Here is a 27482-nt window from a genome sequence, read left to right on the forward strand (position 1 = left end):
ATTTTGGCGTATATCAAAGGAGCGAAATGGCCGCGAATGCACCATGAGCGCGGCATGTAAATCATGACATATATGGCATGCATGTCGTGGTTTTTATGTTACTACCTGTTATTCATGCTCTTCATACAGTCACATCGCGCAACACCAATTTTGGTGTATATCAAGCTAGCGAAATGGCCGCGAATACACCATATGTAACGCAATATGTAACGAATGTTACATTGCTACAACTGCGGATAGCCAAAGCTTCAAACAGAGTTGTCATTGCCCCAACAGGAAGCTGCGATCAGAATTCGCATTAGGCAGTATTGTAAGCGATAAGCATATTTCACAAAACATTCGATTATCTGACCTCCCTTATTGTTAACTAGCTGTGAATATCACTACTACGTTATTTACTTACATGTTCTTACTTTCCCCTGCGATGAATTTTTCCACTTGAAGGACATGTTTACAGAAAGAAACTCGAGGCAGTGAATGCGCACTATTCACTGGAATTCTACAATGCCCGAGCACTGCTCGAGGGATATACGTGCTCCAGAAACTGCAAGGCGTAAAACGCGTTACTTCGAACTATGATGACGCTATTCAGCAAGAAATTCTGAGACCCAGTGCCTGATAGAACACGAGAGACAGATGCAGCTTAAGTGGATGCGTGTATGAGTTGGTACGACAGGCATGAAATAAAAACTCTGCGAAAGATAGAGGATCAGTAGAAGAGAGACACAGTTGTCTGTGTCATTCTGTTACTGGTCCTCTGTCTTTTGCGCTGTTTTTATTTCAAGTATGAGGTACAGCAGCGCGCGGCATAGCTTGGTTGGCAAAATATTCCAACATAAACACAACACATATCTGTACATGCAACTGCGTGAACGTTTGGCGAAATTGGTATACAAAAGGTCATAAACTCAAGCGAGCCGAAAGTTCGTGCGATATTGTTTCTCTGCGCACCGTGCCTATTAGGCAAGGCGCGCTCGGATCAAATCCCGTCAGTCGACGACCAGCTTGTCGCCTCATCCTTTCTAGCTGAGTGCATCAGTTGCTGAAACCTAGTAACGCGATCGTAATACACAGAAAAACAACACCAAGGGCCACATGGAGCGAACTCTTCCTCTGTACTGCGAAACTGCTTTCGGATGTTTGTTCGCTGTAATCGAAGCGTCGAGTGCAAGAACATGCCTAGATCCTGCGAAAGTTTACGCAGGATTCCAGAAGAAAGAAAACACAACTTCTGCAACGAGAAGCGCAAACAATTTTTATATTTCTTCTGTTTTGCTACGACGACTATCCGCAAGGTAATAGCCAAGCCGTAGATGTGCGTGGTAAAAAGGGCGGAGATTACACGACTAGCGAGCAAGAGGAAAGCAGCCGCTTACATTGCACTGTACACGGTGTTTGGGAACGCAATAAGTAATTTTCGCGCTGATCTACAGCTAGGGGTCCCAATAGTGATCAACTCAACGCAAAGGTCGGAACAATTTTTTTTTGTTGTGCGTTAGAGGGCCGTCCACACGTTTTGGGGTATGGCCTTGCTTAGCTCCCGAAGACCCGAGCTTTTGGGATTTCTGGCGCTGAGCCTTTGCTTCTTACTATCGAGGCACGATGGACTGGCAATGCCTCAGGGAGAACAGTCTTTGTACAAGAGTAGACGAGGTGGTTCGTTTGAAAACGTGTTCCGCAAGAAGCTGGTCGTATTCCTCGCCGATGGTCTTCGATGGGATTACGTCGACAGGGCCTACTACCCTGGCTTCCGCTTAATGGAGCAGCGAGGCTTTCGCGCTGGACGTCTCCTGCCCGTCTTCCCGTCTGTGTCCTATCCGAACTGGTATTCTCTCGCCACGGGTGAGTGCGTGGAAGCTTATGTGTCTCATGGATGGAAGCTCACGTCTTATGTGCTTACGCGTCTTAGAATGGGGTCAGCAACCGGGCAGCTTCATTTCAAAATGAGTCAAGTCCACATACCGACACTGGGCTAAATGTCACGATAGGCAGAAGAATATTGAGGTTTCTTGAATTGGACAAAAAAACACTTTTTTATAGCATTAGGCAATATGCGATTACTCTCGAAATTACTTTCGAATCAAGAATGAGCGAAATGTTGGACGTGATCGAATCCAAGCGAGACAGATCCAAATTTAAGCAATGGACATGCTCCGAGAAGGCCTCGTGACAAAAGAAGCAAGTAGCCGCTTCCAGTTCTCTCGCTGCGGAATATTGGTGACTTTTTCATCCTTTATAAAGGGCGGAATGGAGCAAGAAACATTTTTGCGACTAATTGTGTCGCAAAGCCATCGATGCCAAGTTGTTTCATGCGCTGTCACATTTTTGCAGCCGAGACACGAGATACTACGTTTGAATCAGAATGAGCCAGATGCGAATGTGGTGTACGTAAGCAACTGCGTTTTTGTGAATTCCGCTTAAGCTGAAAGGTGCACGTTAAATTTAAGTGCACGTTAAGGAACCCCAGGCGGTCGAAATTACCGGAGCCCTCCACTACGGCGTCTCTCATAATCATATCGCGGTTTCGGGACGTTAAAACCCAGATATTATTATTATTAGGAAGAAAAAGCAACCCTGTACTTGAGCTAGCTGTTTAGCCTGAGCAGTGTTACAAGTGTTCCAGTATCGCACACGCATGATGCCACCAGGGGCTGGGCAAAAATAGTTTGCAATAGTATCGAGATGCGGTACAAGATACCGAGACGTAAAGTATTTGAGATACAGACACGAGATTCTAGAAGAAGAAATGTACCCGATACGATACTTGATATTTGTATCTTAATATGCTTCAATGCGTTAGTTAATTCCTCGTTGTAGTTCCACTGTTTGGGCTGTTGCAAGTATGCAAATATTTTGCAAACCTTATCTTACATTCACAGCCTCTTCCTGGGCTACAGACAAGCCCGGGGATAGAGAAACGAATACAGCAGATTCAATCCGTTGTCTTCGTCTCTACGCTTTAATTATTTTCTTAAGCTGAAGGAGAAAGTACGAACCGCCACCAAGTGGGCTAACGTATTGCTCTCAAACAGGTAGGCCTTCTTAATTTCGGATATCCTCACTGCCATGCGACAATTTCTTTTCGGCGTATCGTATTCGAACCGCACATCATCTTGTCATAATGAAATCCTCCCCGCTACGCACAGTCTGCGTGGCGGGCAGGATTTCATTAGGAACGCTTGTATTTAGGCTTGCTTGTACATGCTCAAGTGGGGCAAGAAGCGCAAGCTAGAACACGGACAAAGACAAAACGCGACAAAACGGAATGCGAGCTTATGGAAGCATATTATATCAAGAGGATAGGACAAAATCGTGTTGGTGATACATTTGTAATGTTACGCGAGAAGTAAATATGTCTCCTACGTAATTGCTAAGAGGCATGTGGCATGCTTCGATGCGCATAGGCTGATAATAAGGACACACACACACACCCATACATGTATATATATATATATATATATATATATATATATATATATATATATATACATATACAGCAAAAACAAATTACCCCAGTTTCACCAGTGTGAAATCGGCAGAAACGGCAGAACTGCGGTACTCCCGTGTTTCCTTGTGTCATTTTCTGCGATGTTTCGTGGTTTTGGGTGGTTGTCTGTGATTACATTATCTGTACAGTAGAGATACACGGGAAACGACGTGTTGCAGCCCCTGCCCCACACGCCCCTGCTACAGTGGCTTTAGGCCCTATTCACGCTCGAGCTGTTCCTTCCCCGTTTCACTATGCGGCTGCCGCTTAGTCTGCGACCGAGGCATATGCGCCATCTATGGTTGTATCTTACCTGCTTACCGGAACGTGACAAGTCGCGCGGACACTAATCTGTCGTCAGGCTCAGCCCCAGAACGGCTCCGCTGTTCAAATGCGCGACATTATGCCACCATCCTGCCTCAAAAAGGATCCTGATATCATCACCAACGTGTCATTGGTATATTGGGTTTACAGCGATGGTTGAATATCCGCGCAATTTTAACCAGTTGTAGGTTCACTAAAACGTAAATTTGGGTCAGTTGGTCTTGCATAACGGGCGAACCACAATGCAATTTTGGCAAAGAACGAGCAGAGAAACGTTTGTCCGTTTCGAGTAGTATTAAGTAGCATGGGAGCGAGTATTTAACAGTAAATGGAAAAGCTCTATAGCAAAGCACAATCCGGGTACACAAGCTTGCGGTGATATGTATCACTATTCTAGGTATTAAGTGTCAACATTGTTCAATATACTTCATGACGGAGATCTCAAGCTCACCACAGCTAGCGGCCCACCGTCATGCTAATAGCCACAAGACCTCAATTCAGTCCAATGTTAGAGCTGGGGGAGAGGTGCGAATCTTGAAGAAGGTATCAGCTAACGTTACGACTTGAAAGACGGCCTTTCCCATATGTCTTATATGGGTCATTTCTGACAGGGAGTTAACGTCAGGATTGAAGAGACATATTATTACCGATCTTCTGAATCACTAAAATCTGGCCGCCGCGTCTGAAATATCGAGTTTTTGTTCTACGGTTATGTTTCAATACATAGTGACGGCATGAGGTGCATCACGAAAACAATGCCTCAGGGCGTCATAAATCAGGAGCCGGCGCGCTGCCCCGGAAGTGGCGGACCGACTGCAGAGGCGACTGTTTATGTTAGTAGGCTTGCTACTCGCCGGGACGACGGTAGGTACCGGGGAGTGTTTAAAGCTTCCGTAACAAGCGAAGTTTTTGATACCAGTAAGTGGTTGCTGAGTTCGCTCCGCAGCCTCCGGCATTCCCTTGGTGCAGACGGCTCCGAGAAACCCCAGAAATTGCAATATTCCACACAAGTACAATTCGGAAAACAATTATTGAAAATTTTATAATTGCATTTACTATTGCGACACACCAGCTTCCTTATTCATTCGTGCTTGCGCAATAGAAGAAAGTTAGCGTTAATGCGTGATATCCTGCATTAAAACTCAACCGCCTAAAATTACTAAATAGCCACGTTAACTTGTGCAAAGGATGTATCTTGCATACTAGAATACACGATACTTGGTACGATGCACCTGAAATCAGATACTGATATACCCCACCTGGGTTATCATGATATCTGTACACTTGTATCATGATACAGATACAAGATACTCAAAGAGTATCTAAGACCATATTTAAGATACACGAATCTTCGATACTGCCCGGTTCCGCGCCAAATAAAGTTTCGTTCTTACCAGTCACCTTTACCGTCACAAGGTGACAATATGTTTGATCGCCAGATGCACAGTTTTTCCTCCTCTCTTTCTCTCTCTGCGAATACAGAACCTTCCATCATGTCACTTCAGACGTGGCAGCGCTTGGTTAATACGGTCAGGAATGTTTGGTTCCCAGTAAGTCCCACACCCTTGGCGTGTAAATATTGCTGGTATATCTCTTCAGAAATGATTACGGTCAGCGACGCGCTACTTCAAGTTTGGTAATTTTTTTGCCGCGAATACTTTGTTTTCCTCATTTCAACGTGCACTTGTGACCGCTCAATCGTGTAACCACACCCTTTTGTTTTGTCGGGAGGACGTGCACGCGCGGAGTCTGGATATCAGAGAACAAACGAGCCCTGCAACATCCAAGTTATCACGGAACTCTCGCTTGTTATGTTCGAAAGAGGTATTAAATGTACTTCTTGGCCACTACTGAAAGCCTTCGAGCTGTTTAGCCGTATATTTCTTGTGCCTATCTCACTCGTCCTTGCTGAAAGTCGGGCCGAGTGACCCGCACACCCAGAGCATGTGTGCTAATGTAGCAGCCTGCCGTCGTCACATGACATCGCCCATTGGTCAACCGTGGGCCGTTCACAGAGGCAGCGCAAAACAAGGCGAGAGACTTGAAACTTGCAATGCCTCCGATATCGGAGGCAGTGACAGAGCACGTTAGGCTCCGAAAGCTTTCGAAGGGCGTCGTGTTGGGATCAATAGATCGACTAAGAAGAGAAAGATGGCTTTCGCCTTCGAGTTGTCTTAGGCAATTGCATAAGGTACCTTTTTTGGCCATGGTCAGCACCAGAGGCCAGACAGCTTATTTTTTCTAGACCACTTGTAACATGACTCCAACTTGCGCTTGTTTTGAAATTATTGTCGCATGCATTTTTTTTAGAATTCCATCATACGTTGCAGATAACGGCGTTGTAACCAAAGGAACACTTGCGAAAGGACGTTTTTTTTTAGATGCGAACCCGCTTTCGCGCTGGGCTTTGTCCGTAGTTCCATTGACGACCGCCCGCTTTCTAAAACCTACCATAGCCATCTGTAACATATTGAGCGCTTCTTCGTCTTGTTCTTCGACCGCCTTAATGATGATACGTGCAGAGCGCGCGCTCGCGCCAAGGAGAAGTTTTCTTCGTCTTGTTCTTCGACCGCCTTGATGATGATACGGGCAGAGCACTTTAGGAGCCCGGGCTGCAGTATGCTGTACTAGCTTGGCGTAACGCAGACAAAACCACGTGTGCTAGCACGCGCTAGCGCGTTCGGGCCTGTGTAAGGGGCTGGGTAAGACACTGTGGCCTCGCCCCCTTACACCTCTCAGCAATCACGCAATCACGTGATGACGTCGGGGAACGAGATTCTGCATACCACTTACATAACGTGTGGTGCGTGGCGGTTGATGGCAAGGATAAAGTAGCTTGCCGGGTTACACACACACACACACACACACACACACACACACACACACACACACACACACACACACACACACACACACACACACACACACACACACACACACATATATATATATATATATATATATATATATATATGAACGTCCTCCGCGAATTTTTTATAAGCCACGCTGCCCAGTTCCCATGTCACGGAAGGTAACAGGAGGCCCTGTAAGTTCACCGTTCGAAAACCGATGCAAATACCATAAGTTTGGAAGCAGTCTGCTACCGTTCCGTGCTTTATGCAGCTCCGACTATGTAGTACAGGCAATAGATACAGAAAAAGAAATTACGGCAACTTCGCACTAGTGGTGCCAAGCCTCAAGGAAGAGCGGAGCATGGCGGTGTTCCTTGTTTCTCGTTATTTTTCTCTCTCTTGTTTCATCTCTTCACTTCTCTTTCTCTCTGGTTCTTGAATCTACTTGTTGTATCTTTTCCTTCTGTTTCTTTCTTTCTCACTCTTTTTATTTCTCTTTCTCTCTCTATCTTTCTTTTCTCTATTTTCTATTTCTCTCTTTCTTCACGTGTTTGTTTTCGTTTGACACTCGCACCTGCTGTACACGGTAGTGGAGCTTGCCCAATTCCTGTGGCGCATACCGAGCTGAGGAGTTTTGCACGATGGAGCACATGTTACCGATAGCTTAAACAGTTTCACTGTGAAGAGAATGAAGAGAGCGCGTACCGGTTCATGATGGCGATAATTTTTTTACGGCGGAGCACAAGGTAACGACGGCTTATACGGTTTCGCTGTTGAAATCACAGTTTCGCCGCAAGGGCGTAGCGGTGAATGAATGCTACAAATTGTAATGTTATACGAAGTAAGGCTAGCAGCTAACTCTTTCGGATTCGATCTCGCGTAACTCTACAAAACGCTGGTCTAAGGGAATGCGGTTGCCTCCAAGGAGAGAAGTGGTTTTCGTGCAGTCTGTCGTCTCAACGCGAAGCGGTGAGAGCAGAGTACGTAGAAGGGTATACGATCCGTTTGCTGATGTCTGCCGAGATAGCGCGCGCTGGCGTGCGCGCTATTTCGGCAGCACATCGCAGGGTTCGCAGTTGCTGTTCGAGCGACGCAGCCCCCCCTCCCCTCTCTTTCGACGTTCCTTCGTGATGCTCCTTCGCTTGATAAAAGACGGGCGGGGATTTCCCTAATGCTGGAGGAGGAATTGCCGGCAGGCCTCGCACGCGGGGTGGTGTCATCGCACGCGCCCTCCCTGCGACGGAGATGGCCGGCTCGTTTAATCTCGGCTTCAGCCGAGTTCGTCGCCAGCACTCGCGAGCACCTTCTCGCGGGTAGAACATAGAATGCGCGGGGCGATGTTATCGATTCGGACTTTATATGGAAAATGATGATAACAGCAACATTGACGGAAAAAAGCCGCCGGGGGTTTCCATATAATTGCTATTTCAGTGATGAATGCATGATATATACGCCACCACACTACCTCAAAGGAGATCCCCATATAATCATCATCGTGACAGTGGTATACTGGGCTTACAACGATGAATAAATGTGTGCGTGATATCAAGTAGTTGTAGGTTCACTAAAACGTGAGTTTGGGCTAGTTGGTCCTGTATGAGAGTCGAACCACAATTCAATTTCGACAACATACGAACAGAGAAACGACAGGTATTAAAGGGCCCCGAGTGTATACTGTTTCTTTGTTCGGCCCTAGTGGGCCACCTTGCATGCTTGAATGTTAAATTTCGCAGTGGAATAGTACGCAGCACAGTGATGCTACATTACTTTGTATCCCCCAGACAAATAAATAGCATTTACTTATTTGTCTATTATCTTTTAGTCTTAATATGATCGAGCTATCCTTAGGCAACTGGTGACAATCATTAGCTGCTCCCGCTAGGGGGATACTACAAAAAGGTACGTTTGTAAACGGTGTCGTACTATACAGACGCCCTTCTTTGGCATCGGAGTCATTACCATGAGAGCATGTAAGAAAAAGTTGCGGAAATTGTAGACAAAATGAAGCCCAACAACGAAAAGCATCGAAGTGAGTAACGAAGTAAACGTATAAATAGAGAAGTGAACTCACGCGTTGTGTTGGTAGTGTTTTCTTGTAACAGACCGCTTCAATAGCACGACATAGACTTCGACCAGCTCCCCAAAATCGCTCAGGCGGTTGAATGTGGTGAGAATGTGCAAACTGCCACAAAAATAGCCAGCAAACATGATGTTCTCATATGCTTTGGCAACGGCATAATTAAGTTTATACATCAACCACCAAAGGCTGAAATTAAAAAGTCAGAAGTAATATAATGATTGAAAACGCCGAGCCGTACTGCATGCTCGTACCTATCTAAGGATGTTTCATTATCCGTATAAGTTGTTAAAGTAGGAAATTCGCCTATGATGAATATTAGTCCTTGATGCCTCCAAGCGCCGTAAAAAAATTCACCGTGTCTTTTTATGACCCCAAACCATCCATGCAGGACTGAATCATGACGTAATTACCTTGTGTGAGGCCTCGAGGTTTAAAAGTAGTGAAAGAAAAGAAAGAAGCATGCCGGTGTGAGGAGGAGGAGGAGGAGGAGAAGAAAAACGGAAAGACAGGGAGGTTAGCCAGTTCTCAGACCGGCTGGCTACCCTGTGCTGGGGAAAGGGGGAGGGGGAGTGAAAGATGATAGAGAATAGATGTTACAGAAAGAAATGTGTAGTGTAGTAGGCGGCTCGTCTTGTGAAGCTGACGCATAAAAACTGGAGTGAAACGTGTCATGATTTAGTGTATGGGCTTTCTTTATTCAAACGCCCTGAAACAATATGTTGACGCTAAAAGACACGTAGGCAGCGGCAACCGAGGACTGTGATTCTGATCTAAAAAAATTTATTGCTTCAACGGCGCGTAGGAGATTGACAATCTCAGTTCAGTGGCCTACTCTTTTAAATGTTAGTATTGCATAACTGCTGAACACCAAATGTGTAAAAGAGAAGAGCATATCTCGTGCAGGATTAATTGCGCTGCAAAAGGTCCTATCTTTTCCTGCACAGGCAGAAGCTGTCACAACAGATACAGACAGAGAGAAAGAGAGAGAATGCCTGTCCTCTGTAACATGTCCTTATGCAGGCAAGGCCCATAACATTTTCATTTTCAACTATTTTAGCCTCAGGGGTAGGTTTACGAAGAAGTGCACATAAAGAAAAAAAGAGTAATTTGACTCCTTTCGAGGAGTCTTGACTTGCCACTTATATGACTCTCTTTAAAGAGGCATGCCAACTCGCTTTGTAGATCCTCGCAGAGTCGTGTGACCCACAACAGAGTTATTGTGCCTCTTTAAAGAAAGTCATATACGTAGCAAGTCAAGACTCTCCAAAAGGAGTCACCATACTCTTTTTTTCCTTGAGTGCGGGGCGATCAAGGACACTGAAGAACAAAGAAAGTCAAGAGATAAATTACGATAACTTTTAATTGCGTTTGCGAAATTTCAGCAAGCATGAAAAAAGAAAGTGAGAGATTTATCATGACAGAAAAGCTGAGAGGTATAGGCCTGAATCAATTTTCTGAACTGCTACTCAGCGTTAGCAAAGGGGAGGGGGTGGAAAGAGAGGAGAGAGAAGGTGTTGATGAGAATGAAGATCTGTGTAGGGCTGTATGTTTACTTCCTATTGAGCGAGTGGAACTTATACATCTGTTCAGGCCTTTATGCGGAAGACCACGGAATCCTGGGAAACTACATATACGACACAAAAACCGACTCCTACTTCAAAATGTCCGCACCCGGGAGCTTTCATCCACGCTGGTGGAATCGAGCGGAACCACTGTGGACGCGGGCGCTGCGCCGCAATCGCACCGTGGCCATGTTCTGGTGGGACGGCTGTCAGGTCAGCATCAATGGCACTCGACCTCAAAGCTGCATCCCGTACGACGGCTACTCCATCCCAGATCGACCACCTAATGAACCAGAAGATTGGAGAAGTAGTGGGCGCGTTCAAGAAGAACGCGCTCGACTTGGCCATGTTTTACTACGAAGGGCCCGACGCCGAAGGTATGTTCCTTTGGGAAAGGGGTGTTCTTCCGTTTGCAAAAATATTATTAGTGGGCGTGACAAGATAGATAGATAGATAGATAGATAGATAGATAGATAGATAGATAGATAGATAGATAGATAGATAGATAGATAGATAGATAGATAGATAGATAGATAGATAGATAGATAGATAGATAGATAGATAGATAGATAGATAGATAGATAGATAGATAGATAGATAGATAGATAGATAGATAGATAGATAGATAGATAGATAGATAGATAGATAGATAGATAGATAGATAGATAGATAGATAGATAGATAGATAGATAGATATCGACCATGGTAGCTGTAGGCACAATGTTGACACATCTGCGTCATCTGTGGGAGCGGGCCGCGGTTCATAGACACACCACACCATCGGGGACAGCGCCTCTGATACCAAGAAAAAAAATATTGCTTAAGCGGCGCGTAGGAGCCTGAAGTAAGTGCACATATTAACTGTTTCTTTAGCTCCTTTGCACGCGAAGTGCTGGCAGAAGAAATTGTGTAAATACTCTTGAAGACATGGACGGGGAGGAGTAAGTTTTCGAGTTGCGCTTCAGGATGTTGCAACGGATGTGACTATGTAGATAAAATATAGTGAAATATACTACAATAAAAGACCGCTTGTAATTGAAGAACTTCGAGAGGCTGTGCTCTAAATGTGCTTGGTCTTTCTTACAGGACACAGAAATGGGCCTGACAGCGAAGGCACCTACGATGCAGTCAAGAAAGTCGATCGGTACTTGTGGAACCTGCAAATGGGTCTGCAAAGAGAGGACCTATTAGAAGAAGTAAAGTTATACATTTTGACGGCTCTAACTTTCGTGCGCAATTACTACAGCATTTGAATTTGCGAAGCCTACATTCTGCCGTCTCACTACTTTTGTATGTCTGGTGAAAGCAAGTGCGAATAACATAGAAAGTGTTCGCGAGGGACATATTAAATAGTGGGCACCTTACTTTTTAAATTTAAACAAACAGTGTGAATTAGCTAGCGAAAGAGCCTAAAGAGAAAGTACATGTTTACGGTGTCTCGTGATAAGAACCTAACATTCAAGACGTTTGCCTTTTTTTTTGTTGCACCATCGAACTTTCTGAATCGCGCATATACTTGTGGACCAAATATAAACTTTGGTGTTTCGCAATAGTAATGATATTATGTTGACGCCGTGCCATTTACATCAATAAATGCACGAAGTAACTGTGCATAAGGCAAACTTCGGGCAGGAACATAAAAAAACAGTGTACCTACTGAGGCCTGAAAGCAAGCTTCGATTGAACGATTTTGCTGTCAGGGCTGAAACTTCATCACATTTCATGCAGCAATCCTATCTAGGGTTTCAAGTTGTACAGAAACATTGCTTCCGCTTTAGAGGTTGGGGTTCTAGTACATTTCTTTGCTAGAAAGAGGAGCTTTCAAAAATGGATTGGCAGTATTTTTACCTGAAACAACGATGCAAAGTAGTTCATTCGTACACGTCAACAATTCAGTACAAAAGAGATCGGACATGTTAAAAACAAAAGACTCGTAACTATGCCGACAATTTTTGCGACACCTGTCAACACTGCAGCACTTTTATTCGTTCTTCACAAAATGATCTAACGTGCCAGCTTGTGCTGTCTGAAACCTGAATATATCATTGTGTTCCTGTCGTTTTGTTAATGTCGGAACCTAAATTAGACATCTCTAAGGAAAGGTTGCCGCCACGGTGGTCTAGTGGATTATGGTGCTTCGACGGCTGACCCGAAGGTCGCGGGAACGAATCCCGGCCGCAGCAGCCGCATTTTCAGTGCAGGCGAAAATGCGTGAGGCCGGTGTACTTAAATTTAGGCGCACGTTAAAGAACCCCAGGTGGTCGAAATTCCCGGAGCCCTCCACTGCGGCGTCTCTCATAATCATATATTCCGGTTCTGGGACCTGAAACCCCAATAATTATTAATTATTATTACTAAGGAGATGTCCCCAGTGACAGGACAACAGTATTATTCCTCAATGTCTTCATGCCGTCCTTTTTGTTGGTCTTAACATTTACCTTAAAAATACAGGTAAATATCGTCGTAGTGTCCGACCATGGAATGACACACACAAGTCCGGAGTCCACGCGCCACATAGAGATGGACGCCTTAGTGAACGAAAGGGATGTTCACATAATGCTCGACAAAGGACCCTTTGCCATGTTACACCCTAAGCTCGGTAGAGAACGTGAGGTGAGTTGGAACTTTAAAAATCGCGATTCGACAACTTAAGCATAAATACATACAGCCGGTAGAGTTCTACCCCCTGGGAAAACGACAAAAAAAGCATTGATGAGTATCCTTGAAAATATTAATTCCGCAATTAATAAGCTCGTAACCTTGTTACTGTGTTTGATTTCGAGAGAAATTTTGAAACCCGATATTAGCTTGGTTATCTACTTCCTACAACATGTTTCATCACGCTTAATTCAACTTTTCCGCCACGCGCTTCGTAATTTTATAAAAGAAAACCTAGACCGACGTCCCAAGTCGACAGGAGAAAATAACATCCTGCCGATAATGAAAAAGTGAAGCAGATCTGGATCTATAAAGTTTCGAAATATAAGCGTGATGAGCTATCCACACCATATGCTCAGAGGATACAGAGTATCGTAAAAAGGACAGCACACTTGAGCATTTTATTGATACTTTTCATGATGTACACAATTTATTGCGTATATAACGAGAAATATCCGTGTCCACGTTACAGACGGTCATGTAAAACAATTAGAATGCGAGCCAAGTGGGACATAGGTAACAATCTGACACATTTTTGTCTCTCGCTGATTTTTTTTTTCTTTCAGGTGCTCAAGAGCCTACTTATAAAAAAACCTAAAGGGCTCTATGTTTTCACAAAGGAAACTCTTCCAGACGAATGGCACTTCAAGAATAATGAGCTGGTGGCTCCGATAGTGCTGCTTGCCCAGGAAGGACATTACATCATGCCAGTAAGACAGAAAATACCAAATTGTGATTATTAAATGCGAAGCATTTCTTAGCGAACCTCAGCCACTTTGGGCGTTTCTATCTACGTATCTATCTATCTATCTATCTATCTATCTATCTATCTATCTATCTATCTATCTATCTATCTATCTATCTAGCCGCCTACGTCTGGGCTCTCTCCTGGTCGTCTCCATAACTTGTAATATACCGAAATTGGCACAGCAGAGGGTCAGTGTATGACGAACACGATTCACTGGTCATGACACGAATAACGCAAAATACCTGTCGCGTACGTCATGAAACCCTTTCTCTCGGTCACGTGTGGCACATACCCGCATACCAGAGTTCATGTTATGCGGGTTTGTGCCACAGGTGATACAAAGTCTCAACCTACACAGGAACCGCGAACACACACATTGACACGCAAGGAAAGTGAAAATAATAGTTGTTGGGGTTTTCCGTCCCAAAACCACGATATGATTATGAGAGACGCCGTAGCGAGGAGCTCCGGAAATTTTGACCATGTGGTATTCTTTAACATGCACCGAGATCGCGCAGTACACAAGCATCTAGCATTTTGCCTCCATCGAAATGCGACCGCCGCGGCCGGGATCGAACCCACGACCTTGGCGTCAGCAGCCGAGCACCGTAACCGCTACACCACCGCGGCGGGCACAAGGATAGTGAGCAAGCTGATGACAGAAGACCTTTGAAAGACGCTCAACTACCATGCACTCGTTGACGTGTTCCGCAACGTGGTCCACGTCGATTACGGGGTCAATTACGGGAAATTACGGGGTCGATTACGGGAAAAACCGGGGTCAATGCTTCCTACAATAAATCTACCAAGAGAACCAGACATCTCATCATTACCAGTGACTTCAACATTGATTTATCAAGACGCAACAACGTCTGGTCTTTATACTGCGTGAAAGAATGTTTGAATATGGACAGGACACCAAGAAACCTCGCTGCCACGTCCAGGAGAGGAGGCACCATAGATCATTTTATCGTAAGAGGCATCCAGGATTTCCACCAGCTGTGCTATACCTCGCACTTCACTACACTTAGACCCCTCGTAGCCGCGATCATGAGCGGATCTTATTAACAAGTCCGGTAGCTGCTGGTGCTCACTGATCACGGTGATGATGACCTTGTTCAAAAACTGTCCAGAGCCCCTTCTACACATACACACGGGTTCGTGAAACGTGCGTGCGTTCTCCTTCATAACGGACAATTATAAGCATAACTACCGCAACTGTGAATGTAACGTACGTGCAGTGCGCCTGCGCGTGACACTTGGCTGTGTGTATATCCAGGTAAACTTTCCTGAATGAAGCTTAGTTGCGAGTAACGCCTGTCCTGTGCATATGTGTTTCTTTGCGCTGCTCTGATTCGCGCTATCCAGTATTGAAGATTATAAGCACTACATGTCAGCTTACCGCGTCTGGTGTTGGTAAGCGTTACGAGCAGTAAACAACTGGTTATATAATATATATGCGACTCTTCAACATATGGGTGTGCGTATACCACTTCCAAATTTCTCTAGCATCATTCCGTAACGTTTCGCTCGATGTCAAAAATTACGCCACAGTCACCATCCCGCGCATGCTTCGCATAAGATCGATTCCCACGGTACGTGGGATCTGCCAATTTTTAATTTTAGGAGTAACATGGAACAAGATCTCGTGGTTGATTGAGGTCTCGTAACTACACTTCAAAGCTTGTCCTGTCCACGTTTCAGCGATTGCTGGGTAAAGCATCCTCAGCTGGTTCTACCCCCCCCCCCCCCCCCACCCAAAAAAATAGTGAAAGAAAAGAAAGGATGTGAACGTAGAGATGTAAAAAGCTCTTCGGGCCACTGTCATTGCGTACGTGTAAAACAACTACGCAGTTCGATCGAGCACTTCGGAATTCGTGTCGATAAATGTTTTCTTGAACTGGTTAAAGAGATATTATTAATGCGCGTAATTTCTGCAACGTGCTTGTCTGCATAATCCTTACAAGCCTATACCGAAGAGAAGTGTTTTTGGACCATTATTATTAATGATGTACATGAAGATGTCATAAACATTATTACTAACCTCTTTTTATTATGTTTATTATTACTAACCTCGGTAATCTCTGTTTTAGTGTAGGCGACTTCGTCTTGTACACAAATATTGCTGTTATCATGTTCACGACCTTTTGAGGGAGGTGTTTTATTCTTCTTTTCGCAGCTGGAGTAAGACCTCACAAATAGATAACAACTTCCGAAAATCTGTATCTGCAATTTGTTTTAAATAGCGAAACAGCCCTCACATTCACCTACAGTCATGAAGAAAACAGTTTCACTCTTGTGAATCAGTTCAAGTATACGGGAGTATTGTTTTCATTCAACATAAAATAGCATAAACACGTATACCGTATATAAACCCGCAATGGCCACACCCATCGTGAGAGCCGCACCTATGGCTTTGTTGAAAAATATCCACAAGAAATATATTTAAAAATTACCATTGTATTAGCCGCACCCTTGATTTCTGAGAAAGTTAGCAGTATTATCCGTTCTGTGGTACGAGAATTCCGAACTTTTCTCTTTCTAAACACCCGACCGGCTGGCAGGAAGTTTGAAACCGATGAAATATGCGTGCTACGTTGGTTGTCCGAAGCAGGTCAGCCCGAAAAACAGATGCACACAGGTGCGCTTTCTGAGGCAAGCCCAGCATGTTCCCGGAGATAGAAGACTGACTTCTGCAGTACGTAACGAAGACGCGGATCGACCGCAATAAGGTCCGCCTAAAAGTTTTTCAACTAGCGATTCATGCAGAATTTCGGTCTAGCAAAAGAGTTTTGTTTTCTACTATCAATACGTGCATGTCATTCATAATCACCATGGTCGCTTTTTGCTAAGCAGACAAACGTTTGCAATGAGTGCACAAGACGGCCGGACCGATCTAACCTAGGCATGGTGCTTTCATCCGATAAATTCTACTGCAGAGGACACGTTGAGAATTAGGTTGTGTTCAGCGAAGGCGATGACGTCAAAGGCTGGCCTAACCTTCTTTTCTCGCATGTAATGCTTGCGTATGATTGGCTTTGCAGACAGTACGCGTGTATTCTTAAATGTAAACATGCTTCTTTACCGTCCAAGGCAGTCAGATTTTTTTAATGAACATCAATGGCTTGCATTGATGCTTCGTGCAATGCTAGACCACGAGAGCACAAGAGGAAGTGCGAAAAGAATAATTGGTAATAATAATAATAATATCTGGGGTTTAACGTCCCAAAACCACGATATGATTATGAGAGACGCCGTAGTGGAGGGCTCCGGAAATTTCGACCACCTGGGGAAAGAATAATTGGTGATCAAACTTGGTTGCTCATTACACGAAGCATGAGTGCAAGCCAGTGTTTAAATTTACGGAAGTGCTAGAGAGACAGAGTGACCCGAACGAAAGACCATATTAACAAAAAATTGGGGGACGCTTAAGCTTCGCCTTTAAGAGTTGAACGCGATAGCGATATCCGGCCCCATTTTTATCGCACTCTGTTTGGCTTGTCATTATGTTCAGTCGCCCGGTGTCTCTCTCTCTCTCTCACACACACACACACACACACACACACACACACACACACACACACACACACACACACACACACACACACACACACACACACACACACACACACACACACACACACACACACACACACACACACACACACACACACACACACACACACGCACATACACTCGACATACCTATAGTAAAGGTATAGGTTTCCGCCCTCTTCAACAGAAATTTTATGACAACAGTGTAACCACTACGTGTGTGCCTTTGTAATGAGTAGCATGCTTTAAACTAGCAGCAATTACGCGCGTGATACTTTTTCGAAGTTGTGATGCAACCACTACGTGTTCGTAAGGGAATACGCGCAGTAATGTGTGTGCCTTTTGTAACGGGTGGCCGGTTTTAGACCACCAACTCGTTATGCAGTTCACATGGTGTGACGCCCGATAGCAATACACGCCGTGCCCCGTTTTACTGCGATATTACATCTCGTACTGTGATACCTGTACACATGACGCGTATGTTTGTGAAGCATTGAAGTTAATTTCAGTGGCAGTTCCAAGCAATGGTGTGGCTCCGTGGTAGAACATCTACTTGCCACTCAGACGGCCTGGGTTCGATTCTCACTCGAACCTAAGGTTGTTTTATTTATTTTATACAAGATGATTTTTCGCTCACAACCAATGACGCCGACGCCGACACCGAAATTTCTGCGGAACGAGCGCTCTGTAACGCTATCGCGTTAATATCGCATTTAAATGGTGCGAGGTGCATCAGCCAGCCCTCTATCTCATTAAGCGATAAAGATATCGAATTCCTGAATATCACGCACAGGCGCTGGACAAATTGCGGTACCTCTCTTGCTCTTTTCTTTTACTCGTAACCACTTTCCCTTGCGCGTGCGGGTACACGTTCACGCCTGTGTCGTGTGCAATAAACCTTCAGTTGAGAGCCAGCGCTGTTGTTGTTGTTGTTGTTGTTGTTGCTGTTGTTGTTGTACCCTCCGCCACATGGCTCACATCCGCTCCGGAGGATTGCCCAAGAATTGATCTTATTTTTTAAATTGTACTTTGAGTATTGAATGTTGATAACAATATCAATCAATGAATAAATAAATAAACAAAAACGTACGCAACAAGGAAAGAGTGGAATAATTGTTGTCCGTGTGTACTTCGTCTTTCGCCTCGTATTTTGCGCTGTACAATTCAATTCGTTATGAATCAAGACCAACTAGCCCGGCTGTCCGTTCTGTTATTTCTGGTAGCGAGGCAAAAGGGGAAGAGGAAGGCGATGAAGATGGCTCGTGTCGGTTCATGATGATTATAATTTTTTATCTAGGACACACGGCCAACCTTGAACTTAACGGCTCTTCTGTAAAAGTCATCAGCGTACAAATATGAACTCCGAAATTTCAAGCATGATTTTCAAGTGGGGATCGTTCTATAGCAGCGTGACAATTTGATGAGCTTGAATTTAAAGCACAGTTATTGTCGCTTTTCCAGTTCAAAAACCCGAAGAAGACTCTACCTGGAAATCATGGTCCGCCACCTGGTGTACACGGCTATGACCCGATGATGCCCGATATGTGGGGAATATTCTTCGCTCAAGGACCAGGTGAAGTTAGAGTACATTTTTAGCATTGTCCCCTAATTTTTATTAGGTGCATGTTTAGTGCGATTTCTCTAAATGACTAGAAAACGAGAACCGTAGTTACGATTTTAAAAGACGAAGTCGTGTTCTTTCATCAAACCCTGCTTTAAATTTCCATGAAAATTCACCAGAAGACTATAGACTCGCTCTGAAAATGCGCATATACGACAACTTTCACAAATATGAGTTCAGTGTCAACCTCCGTTTAGCTTAAGACAGTTGCTATGCCAACACATAGGGGACGCTGCTGGCGCCTATATAAGTAGTAGAAATTTTTACCTTCCGCCTTCGTGAAAGATTACAAAATTTCCCATGAATTTACGGTTCTTTTTTTCTTGTTTCCTGCGTTCTTACAACAACTCATACGGTGATTCTTTTGCGGAGATGGCAACTTTTTAACACTGTTTGCAACCCTTCAAATCTAACGTTTAAAACATTTTAACCTAACAATTTACACTTTTTAAACCTAACTGCACGGGCCTCTTGAATTTCTCCTCCGTCGAAAATGCGACCGCCGCGGCCGGGATCGGACCCGCAACCTTCGGGTCGGCTGCCAAGCACCGCAACCACTGTGCCACCCCAGTGGCTCTTGTATCTACTAGATGCTTAGAACACTTTAGGCCTATAAGTATGCGTCGTTCTTTAGTATTTACAGTCCTCTTACTACTGTCATGGGCACGATGAAGGTACCAAAGAAATTGGAGGTAAATAAATCATATATGTGAATGCGTGTTCAAAGGCGCATGTGTGCCATTCTCTGGTAATAGCTTAGGAGTGCCGACAAAAAACCTTAAAGGACCTTAAAAACCTTAAACAAAAAACGACAACAAAACGACAAAAAACCTCAAAACTCACAGGGTCCTTTAGCCATACGCCTCAGTCGACCCGAAGGCAAAAGCCATCTTCTCCTTTTTCTTCTAAGTCGATGTATTGAACTACAAGCGCCCCTCTCCGCAAGCGTTCTGCAACTAAGGTGGTTTAGCAAAGCCTCCAGGATCGGAGGCATTGTAAGCTTTCTGCACGTCCACCTTGTTTTGCACTGCTTCCGGGATCGGCCCACCTTCGGCCAAGCACCGATGTCATGTGATGACGTCGCCAATGTGACGTCATAACATATGATAGTTTCTGCATCACTCGTGTTGACGCCCCTGACGTTAGACGCCGGTCAAATTTTGCGTTTGATGAGGCATCGAAGGCTTTCGCCTTAATATATTTGTGTGGACATCCACGCATCAGCTACAAAACATCAATAGAGCCTGTTATAGCTCATAGAGCACTCTGACACACAGACGAAGAAGAGACACACGAACACACTTCGTGTGTCTCTTAATCGTCCGTGTGTAACAGTGCGCTGTAAGCTATAATGGATGTTTAATGGATGTTAATGTATAATGGACAGGGCCAGTTCACCAACTAGCCCTGTAAAAAACCTTGCAATAGACAGTGTGCCTGGCGACACCGACATCAATATGGTTTTATTTATTTATTTGATTTGCATACATACAAGCACAAGGACACAACGCCTGCCTGCTCTTTCGGGAGGAGGGAAGAGACAGAGGAAAGGAAGTTAGGAGGAGAAAAAGAGGAAAGAAGATAGGAAAGTCAAGAAAAAAATTGACGAAGACTGGGACAGAAATAAGTAATGCAAACGAAAAACAACCACCCACGTCGCGATATTTTTTCGGCTGCCATGCTTCTTGCGTGCGCTCTCCCGGCAGTTCTTAGCGCTGTGCTAACGTGCACACGATGCCGCCTGCGAGGCGCAGGGTGTGTGCGTCATTGTTTTATGTGCTCACGTGGCCAGCTGGGCGTAAAAGAAACCACGCCGAGTCTAGCCTCTTTCGGCGCTCTCTGAATACGAAACTCCGACTGCGGCCTAGGAAAACGTCTTCGAATAATTAACCGTATCACCAGCTGGAACAAAAGAGGTATTCAGATGTGATAAGAAGGCCGATAGCTTCTTATCGCAACGAAAAAAAACAAGATGCAATTTTTTGGTGTCAGTACACCTTCAAGGCAGTCATCACGAGATGAATGCTGCAATAAGTTTTGGGTTAGAGCTGCAAACCACGCCAAAAACGATGTTTCTGCCTCAGGTAGCATCCCTATACATTCTAACAATGTGGCCCTTCGCAACTTCTTTCCTGACGGCTTTTCTGTTTTTCTTTTTGCAGCCGTTCACGGGGCTAATGGAGGACCCAGCTTGGTTCGAATGGTGGATATCTACAACTTAATGTGCTACATGTTGGGAATGGATCCAGCTCCAAACAGGGGGTCATGGAATTTACTGAAGAGATTCGTAAACCCGAGATATGACCCCGCTATGTACAACCGTCCTTAACTAAACGTTGCAGAGATTTTAGACACATATTCGTAGAACTGTGTTTTACCCAATATTGCAGGGTAACACGAAGGATCCGGCATGCTGTAGTGCTTGCGTACAAGCGTGTTAAAACCATATTACGGCTTTGCGGTGCACCTGCTGAAACAACTTAGCATCAAAACCTCTCATGAGTGTTTATATTGAAGAGCAAGGCACTGCGTCATGGAAGTAACAATTTCCACTATGGTGGTAGCTTCTGTACGACACGGCAAAGACATGAACGGCTTCATGGCAGTCATTTAGGCAAATAAAGAGCCGAACCACATATTTACCAGTCATTATTTAGCAGTATCAACGTATGTGTTCTTTCTTCTAGCGTCTTTGTCTCTTTACTAACGTATCACCTCCATGCACATTCAGTGCGATGAGCTATACCAATTACTGGCGACCGCCTACAGCAATCGTTGTTTCTTACCCTTCAATTTCACCATAGCAGTTATTTCCTAACCACAACGATGTTTGATCGTCGCCAAGCGGGGCCCTTATTGTACCATTACAAGTTGAGCATATGCCATTTGCACTAGATCAAAAATGTAAGCGCTATCGTGTTCAACGCTTCCACATTACTCGTTCACAATTATATGCAGAGCGGAGTCCGGAATCTGTGTCGGCAGTGGCCATGTCTCATGTATTACGAAAAATATATAGTGCATACACGGTATTGGAAAAGCGATAGAAAGATTTGACTAGCGGCTATAGCGTATTGGGGATCCCTTATGTCGCGAATTCAATTACTCGGCTCTTCTGCCGCTATTTGAAGTGCTATAGATGCGAAACTGTTAATTCGTGTTGAATTTTTGGTCCACGTTACAAAAACCACATAGCAAAAAAGACAGTTTACCGCAAGGACCCAGCAATGAATGCGATAGCAACAAATTGTAATATTATACGATGTAAGGCTAACTCTTTTGGACCCGATCTCGCGTAATTCTAGAAAACGTAGATGTAAAAGAATACGGCCGCTCCAGGGAGAGAAACACTTTTCGCACAGTCTGTTCGCGTTGAGAGCACAGCACGTGGAAAGGTAAACGAGCCGTCTGCTGATGCCTGCCGAGACAGCGCGCGCGCCAGCGATCGCGACCACGCCATTGAAATCAAAGTTCACAGTTGCTGCTCGAGCGAGACGACCCCCCCCCCTCCCGCGTTCCTTCATACCCTCTCAACATGGGCGAGGCGTTTCCTCTCTGCTTGTGTAGCAATCGATGGCAGGCCGTCGCACGCGGGTTCATGTTATCGCATGTACCCTCCGTGCAACCGAGATGGGTCGGCTCGTTTCATCTCAGCTTCAGTGGCGTACGTCACCCTCGCTAGCGCGCCTTTACCCGCGGGTAAAACATACGATGCGCGGGAGGGTTTTATCGATTCTGATTTTAAACGGAACATGACGGCGACGGCGGCGACAACGCTGCCGGCAAAAACCTGTCGAGATTGTCCACATGATTGCTATCGCAACATAAAATAACTCAGAGCCCTCTGCTACAACAATCCTCATAACCCATTTCGATGCGGTAAACGACACAGTGCTATCAATCTGGCTTTCATCATTGCCGCTCTTTCGGTGATCCAAGCTTTCGAACACGTTATTATTATGGGTTCCAAATGTCTTCTTATTTGCTTTAGCCTCGAAGGCAGCATTTCACTACGATCTTAGGATACCAACCATACATATACTAAGCTAAGCTGAGCCGAAATATTTATTTTTTTTAATACCAAGGGAGATACTTGTTTCAGGGCATTCATTCATTCATTCCTTTCACCCTCAAGAACGTAGACCTTTAAAATGGGAGTAAGGTACATGAAAATAACAAAACAATCGAAAAAAATGACACCAAAGGTATAAACAGCAATGCAACATGAGTATCAGCAAACAGTAATATGAACATGCAGCTTCAGATTCAAGATAAATATCACGCAATAGAAAATGAGCACATAGCGCGACATACAATGTATACAAACAAAACAAACGAAACCGAAGGACATTCCCTTCACGCGTCAATGAAAAATAACTGCGCACCGACAAAGAAGCTTCTTGTACACACACACACACACACACACACACACACACACACACACACACACACACACACACACACACACACACACACACACATATATATATATATATGGAAACCCGTGATAACGAAATCCCGAGGGAACGAAATTCTCACCGCAACGAAATATTTTTGGAGCACCGGCGAACGCCCATAGGAGTCAATGCATTCCGTAACTCGCGATTACGAAAGATATTCATACTGCAGTCCCTCATTAACGAAATTTTTGAAACACGAGTGCGCAAATAATCTACTCTCGCAACATTAACTACATTCGAAAACTGCTGAAATGCATTCATGCTACACCTAAATTGTGCAAAACTGTCGCTACAGCGCACTTGGAAAGCAGCCGCCATCATTGTTTACAAAAAAACATAAAGCTGGCGACAACGATGATGATGATGGCTTGCCGAAACACCTGCTCGTTATCGCGGACTACGTAGCCAAATCCACATTCCTCATGGAGTTTCGTTCGTTGGCTTGGCTCTGTGGTTGGCTTTGTCGGCTTTGCGCGCACATGGTCGCGTGTGTGGAGCCATTTGTGGAGCGTTTGCTTGGTCGCTTGGTGTAACGTGAACTGAGTGTTGCGATTGCTTCGTCCGATTTCGTTGCCTGCAAAGATGCCGCCTCCAACAAAAAAGCGGAAGTTTATCACGCTGGAAGATAAGGCTGCAATCATCAGTGAGGGGGAAAAGGGTAGGAAAAAAATGGACATCGCCGAAGAATTCGGCGTTGCGTGCAGCTCGCTGTCCACGATTCTGCGCTGATCAGCGCTGATCCAGCGGAGCCTGACGAAGGTTCGCCTATAGGCGCACTTGATGACGGTGCTGGTGACAGCGCGCTGCCACCGTCAATGACCAGTGCATGGTGCGAACTTTGTGTCGTGCCAAACGAGGATTCCCGATCGAGAGGCACGAAATTGTTGCATGGTAAGGCCCGCCAAAGCAAACTTACTCAGTATTTGGTAATAAAATGTGTTTTTTTTTGTAAATTCGATGTCTTTTCTGCCGATTTCTCGCGCCAACGAAATTCCCGCAAGAGCGAAATTTTGTGCTTTCCCCGCCGATCTCGTGTGTGTATATATATATATATATATATATATATATATATATATATATATATATATATATATATATATATACAGCGCACTTTGCGTGTATATATTTATACAGCCCACGGCTCAAGGCCGATGTTTAAAGGGTACCCTGAAGTCCCCGAAGCGTGCGGCGGCTTCGGTGCGCAATCTGTGCGCCATCTGACGTCACTGCTTTATATATATATATATATATATATATATATATATATACATATATATATATATATATATATATAATATATATATATATATATATATATATATAATGTGAAGAAAGTAAAGTGGACGAAACGATAGCTTGCCGCCGGCAAGGGACGGAACCTGCGAACTTCGAATAGCGCGTCCGATGGTCTACCACTGAGCTAGGGTGGCGGTCGTCCACTTTATGGGGTATATATGTTCATTTTAAACCTATACTCGCGGACAACTTTCTGTGGCAACGCAGTCAAGGCTACAGAGCCGAACCACGCCGTTTTCGTCAGTGTCGCTACGCAGCTGGAAGTAGTTCCGCAAAAAAAAAAAAAAGTTTTTTCTGCGTAACCTAGTAATTTAAAAATGTGCAGTTTTAAGTTTTAGCTGCTAATTGATAATGCCAGAAAATTATTAGTGATATTATGTGAAATAGCGTTATATTTTACATTTTCGGGGTTTTTTTTAGTTGCCACGTTCCCCATTGCCGTCGTATTGGCTCCCTTCCCTCACCATCTCCCTTCAGAAAAAAATTATGGCCTCCGCGTCGCCAGTGCCTTCTTCCTCCGGTTGCTCGCCAATTCGCTCGCCGCACAGGATATTCAAGAAGCTTGAGTACCAAAAGCTGTCGAAAGAAACCAAGCAAGTGGTCTGCAACGTGTACGCCGAAGTGAGACTGACGCAACCGAGACTCTCCGTCGCTTCCGTGTTTCGTTCGGTTAGCCTGCTTACCGGCGTGAGCGAGCGTACTGTCCCACGGCTGAAGGCCGATGTTTTAAAGGGTACCCTGAAGTCCCCGAAGCGTGCGGCGGCTTCGGTGCGCAATCTGTGCGCAATCTGTGCGCCATCTGACCTCACTGCTTCTCGCGCATGCGCAGCACGTCTCTCGGACTGCCACGCGAAACTGCTCCACCTCTGCCAATGTAGCTAACGCTACAAAAACAAATCACGACCAAGCTCGGAGTTGTTGATTTGAGAGGGTACATGAAGCGTGATACGTGCTGCCACGAGCGTAGCCGATGCTCGATCAAAGATGTCAGCCAAGCACTTTAGCTTCGTCGCGACGAAGTTGAATGAATTAGGGGGTAGTATAAGAGATAACGTGTCATATTGCGGCAATCCTTAAAGTAATGGTAGCATCTATGACAACGCATCGGACATCAACTATTGTTTAAGGTGACGGGCGTCAAGGCCTATTCTTGATAGGCCGTGACCGTGGCTGGGCAAAATACCAGTCAAAGTGAACAAAACTATTGATACTTCAAGTAAGAACAGTATTGCACAAAATAATATTCAAAGGTGCGCAATGAGAGATACAGTGGCATCATATTGCTATTTCATTGCTTGGCTTTCCTCCATAGTAATTTCGTCACCGTCGGACGATTCCCAATTCCCGTTGACGCTGCCGACTTCTTCCGGGGTGCGCACGGATTTAGCCATCTTCGAAAAGTCTAGTTATTGACAGCTTTTTTTTTATTTTTAGTGGACCGGAGGGGAGTATTGGGCTTGCCCAATTTCTGTGGCACATACCCGCAAGGCTTGTTACAGACATCTTCATCATTTTTAGTGGACCGGAAGTGAGTAGTGGAGATTGCCCGATTTCTGTGGCCTATACCAGCTATGAGCTGCGTTACATTCCGCAGGGATAAACCTCGATCTTAAACAGCTTCGATATTATTACTCTGAGATGCGCCCATGACAGGCTCAGCCATTTCATTATGAATGTGGGTTAGTGTCGTTATCAGGCTCCTTGAAGTATTGGAAACCAATGACCCTTGGTCTGCCGTAGTCCTAAAATGTGGCGTGGCAACGTAGAGATTGTGTTCAGGTGATTCTGAAGGCACGGGAAGCACGAAAAACAAAGTACTAAATAAGAATGAAATTATAAAGCAACAGACCCGCAACTGCTTTGTATAGAACATGGTTGGGATGGAAGCCTGCTCGATGGTTTCATTTTAGCGGCGCCAAGCCATGCGTACAAACGCATGGCCCATACGCCATGCGCTTGTACAAAGGCTTTAAAGAAGCATTGACACGAAAATTTTGCATCTGGTTTTTTTTTTCTGTTGCAATAAGTAGCTAACGACCCGCTTATCACGGCTGCAAAGCTTGTTTGATCGAGCGCGCGACGGCGCGGCGAGAGAGCGCTGAGTGAGGCGGGACCCAGAGTGATCTTCATGTAAACATAGCTGGCTACTTGAGCACGCGAAACCGCGTGGACATGAGCACCGCATGGCCAACTGTTTTCAACGAAAGCTTCCTGGGGGCTGTTATAATGCCCTCTGAGACGCTGTAAATAAGCGTGACCCCCCCTTCACCCCCCCCCCTCGAAAATGCACTGCCGAGGCATGGATATCAGCCTTTGTACGCCCGTGCAAGTCTGCCCCCAGCTTCGTTGAAAAGGTCTGCCAGGAGAGGCGATGAGAGAACGCTCCGCAAGGATCGTGGCAGCCAACACAAACTCGGACGCACGTGCAGGTCTGTGCTGTTTATACGAAAACCAAAGGCGCGTTTCGCGTGCAGTGGTGCGGACGCACTTGAAATTTTATTAAATAAAGTTCTAGGCTATATTATAAGTTGTGTCACACAATCTATCCCACAAGTTATCTCGCCTTCAAAATTGCGTCAGCATCCTTTACAGTGACATTAAAATAAAAAAGTAGGAGAGGGAGGGGGTTCAATTAAAAGCGAAATTTTCCCCAGAAATAAGCTGTCAGGGGCGGCGGACGTAATAAGTGTTATAAGCACGCTAATGTATTAATATTTATTGCGCACTAACGACACTTCTTCACTTGAACAATATATGGCGCATATTGTAATTGAGGCGTTGCAAACATGCAAAACGAAATCTGAGGGCGGCGCGCGATTTTCTTACCTACACCGTTAAA

The 27482-nt window shown here is 44.9% G+C and overlaps 1 protein-coding gene across 2 annotated transcripts; it reads left to right on the forward strand.

Annotated features, from left to right (window-relative positions):
• The first annotated feature begins 1401 nt into the window (after positions 1-1401).
• Positions 1402-21524, forward strand: LOC119396078 (glycerophosphocholine choline phosphodiesterase ENPP6). 2 transcript variants are annotated; one of them, XM_037663160.2, is made up of 6 exons: positions 10539-10682; positions 11392-11501; positions 12757-12918; positions 13530-13673; positions 18728-18839; positions 21050-21524. In XM_037663160.2, the coding sequence occupies exons 1-6, from the start codon at positions 10592-10594 to the stop codon at positions 21214-21216; spliced, it is 786 nt and encodes a 261-aa protein (XP_037519088.1). In that variant the 5' UTR covers positions 10539-10591; the 3' UTR covers positions 21217-21524. The 2 variants fall into 2 exon arrangements, 1 of the variants encoding a protein (XP_037519088.1); XR_007416559.1 differs by lacking the exons at positions 13530-13673; positions 18728-18839; positions 21050-21524 and adding an exon at positions 1402-1842 and having other exon boundaries at positions 10334-10682; positions 12757-12921.
• Positions 21525-27482: the final 5958 nt, after the last annotated feature.

The sequence above is a fragment of the Rhipicephalus sanguineus genome, chromosome 6 (genome assembly GCF_013339695.2).
Source record: "Rhipicephalus sanguineus isolate Rsan-2018 chromosome 6, BIME_Rsan_1.4, whole genome shotgun sequence".
NCBI lineage: Eukaryota > Metazoa > Arthropoda > Arachnida > Ixodida > Ixodidae > Rhipicephalus > Rhipicephalus sanguineus.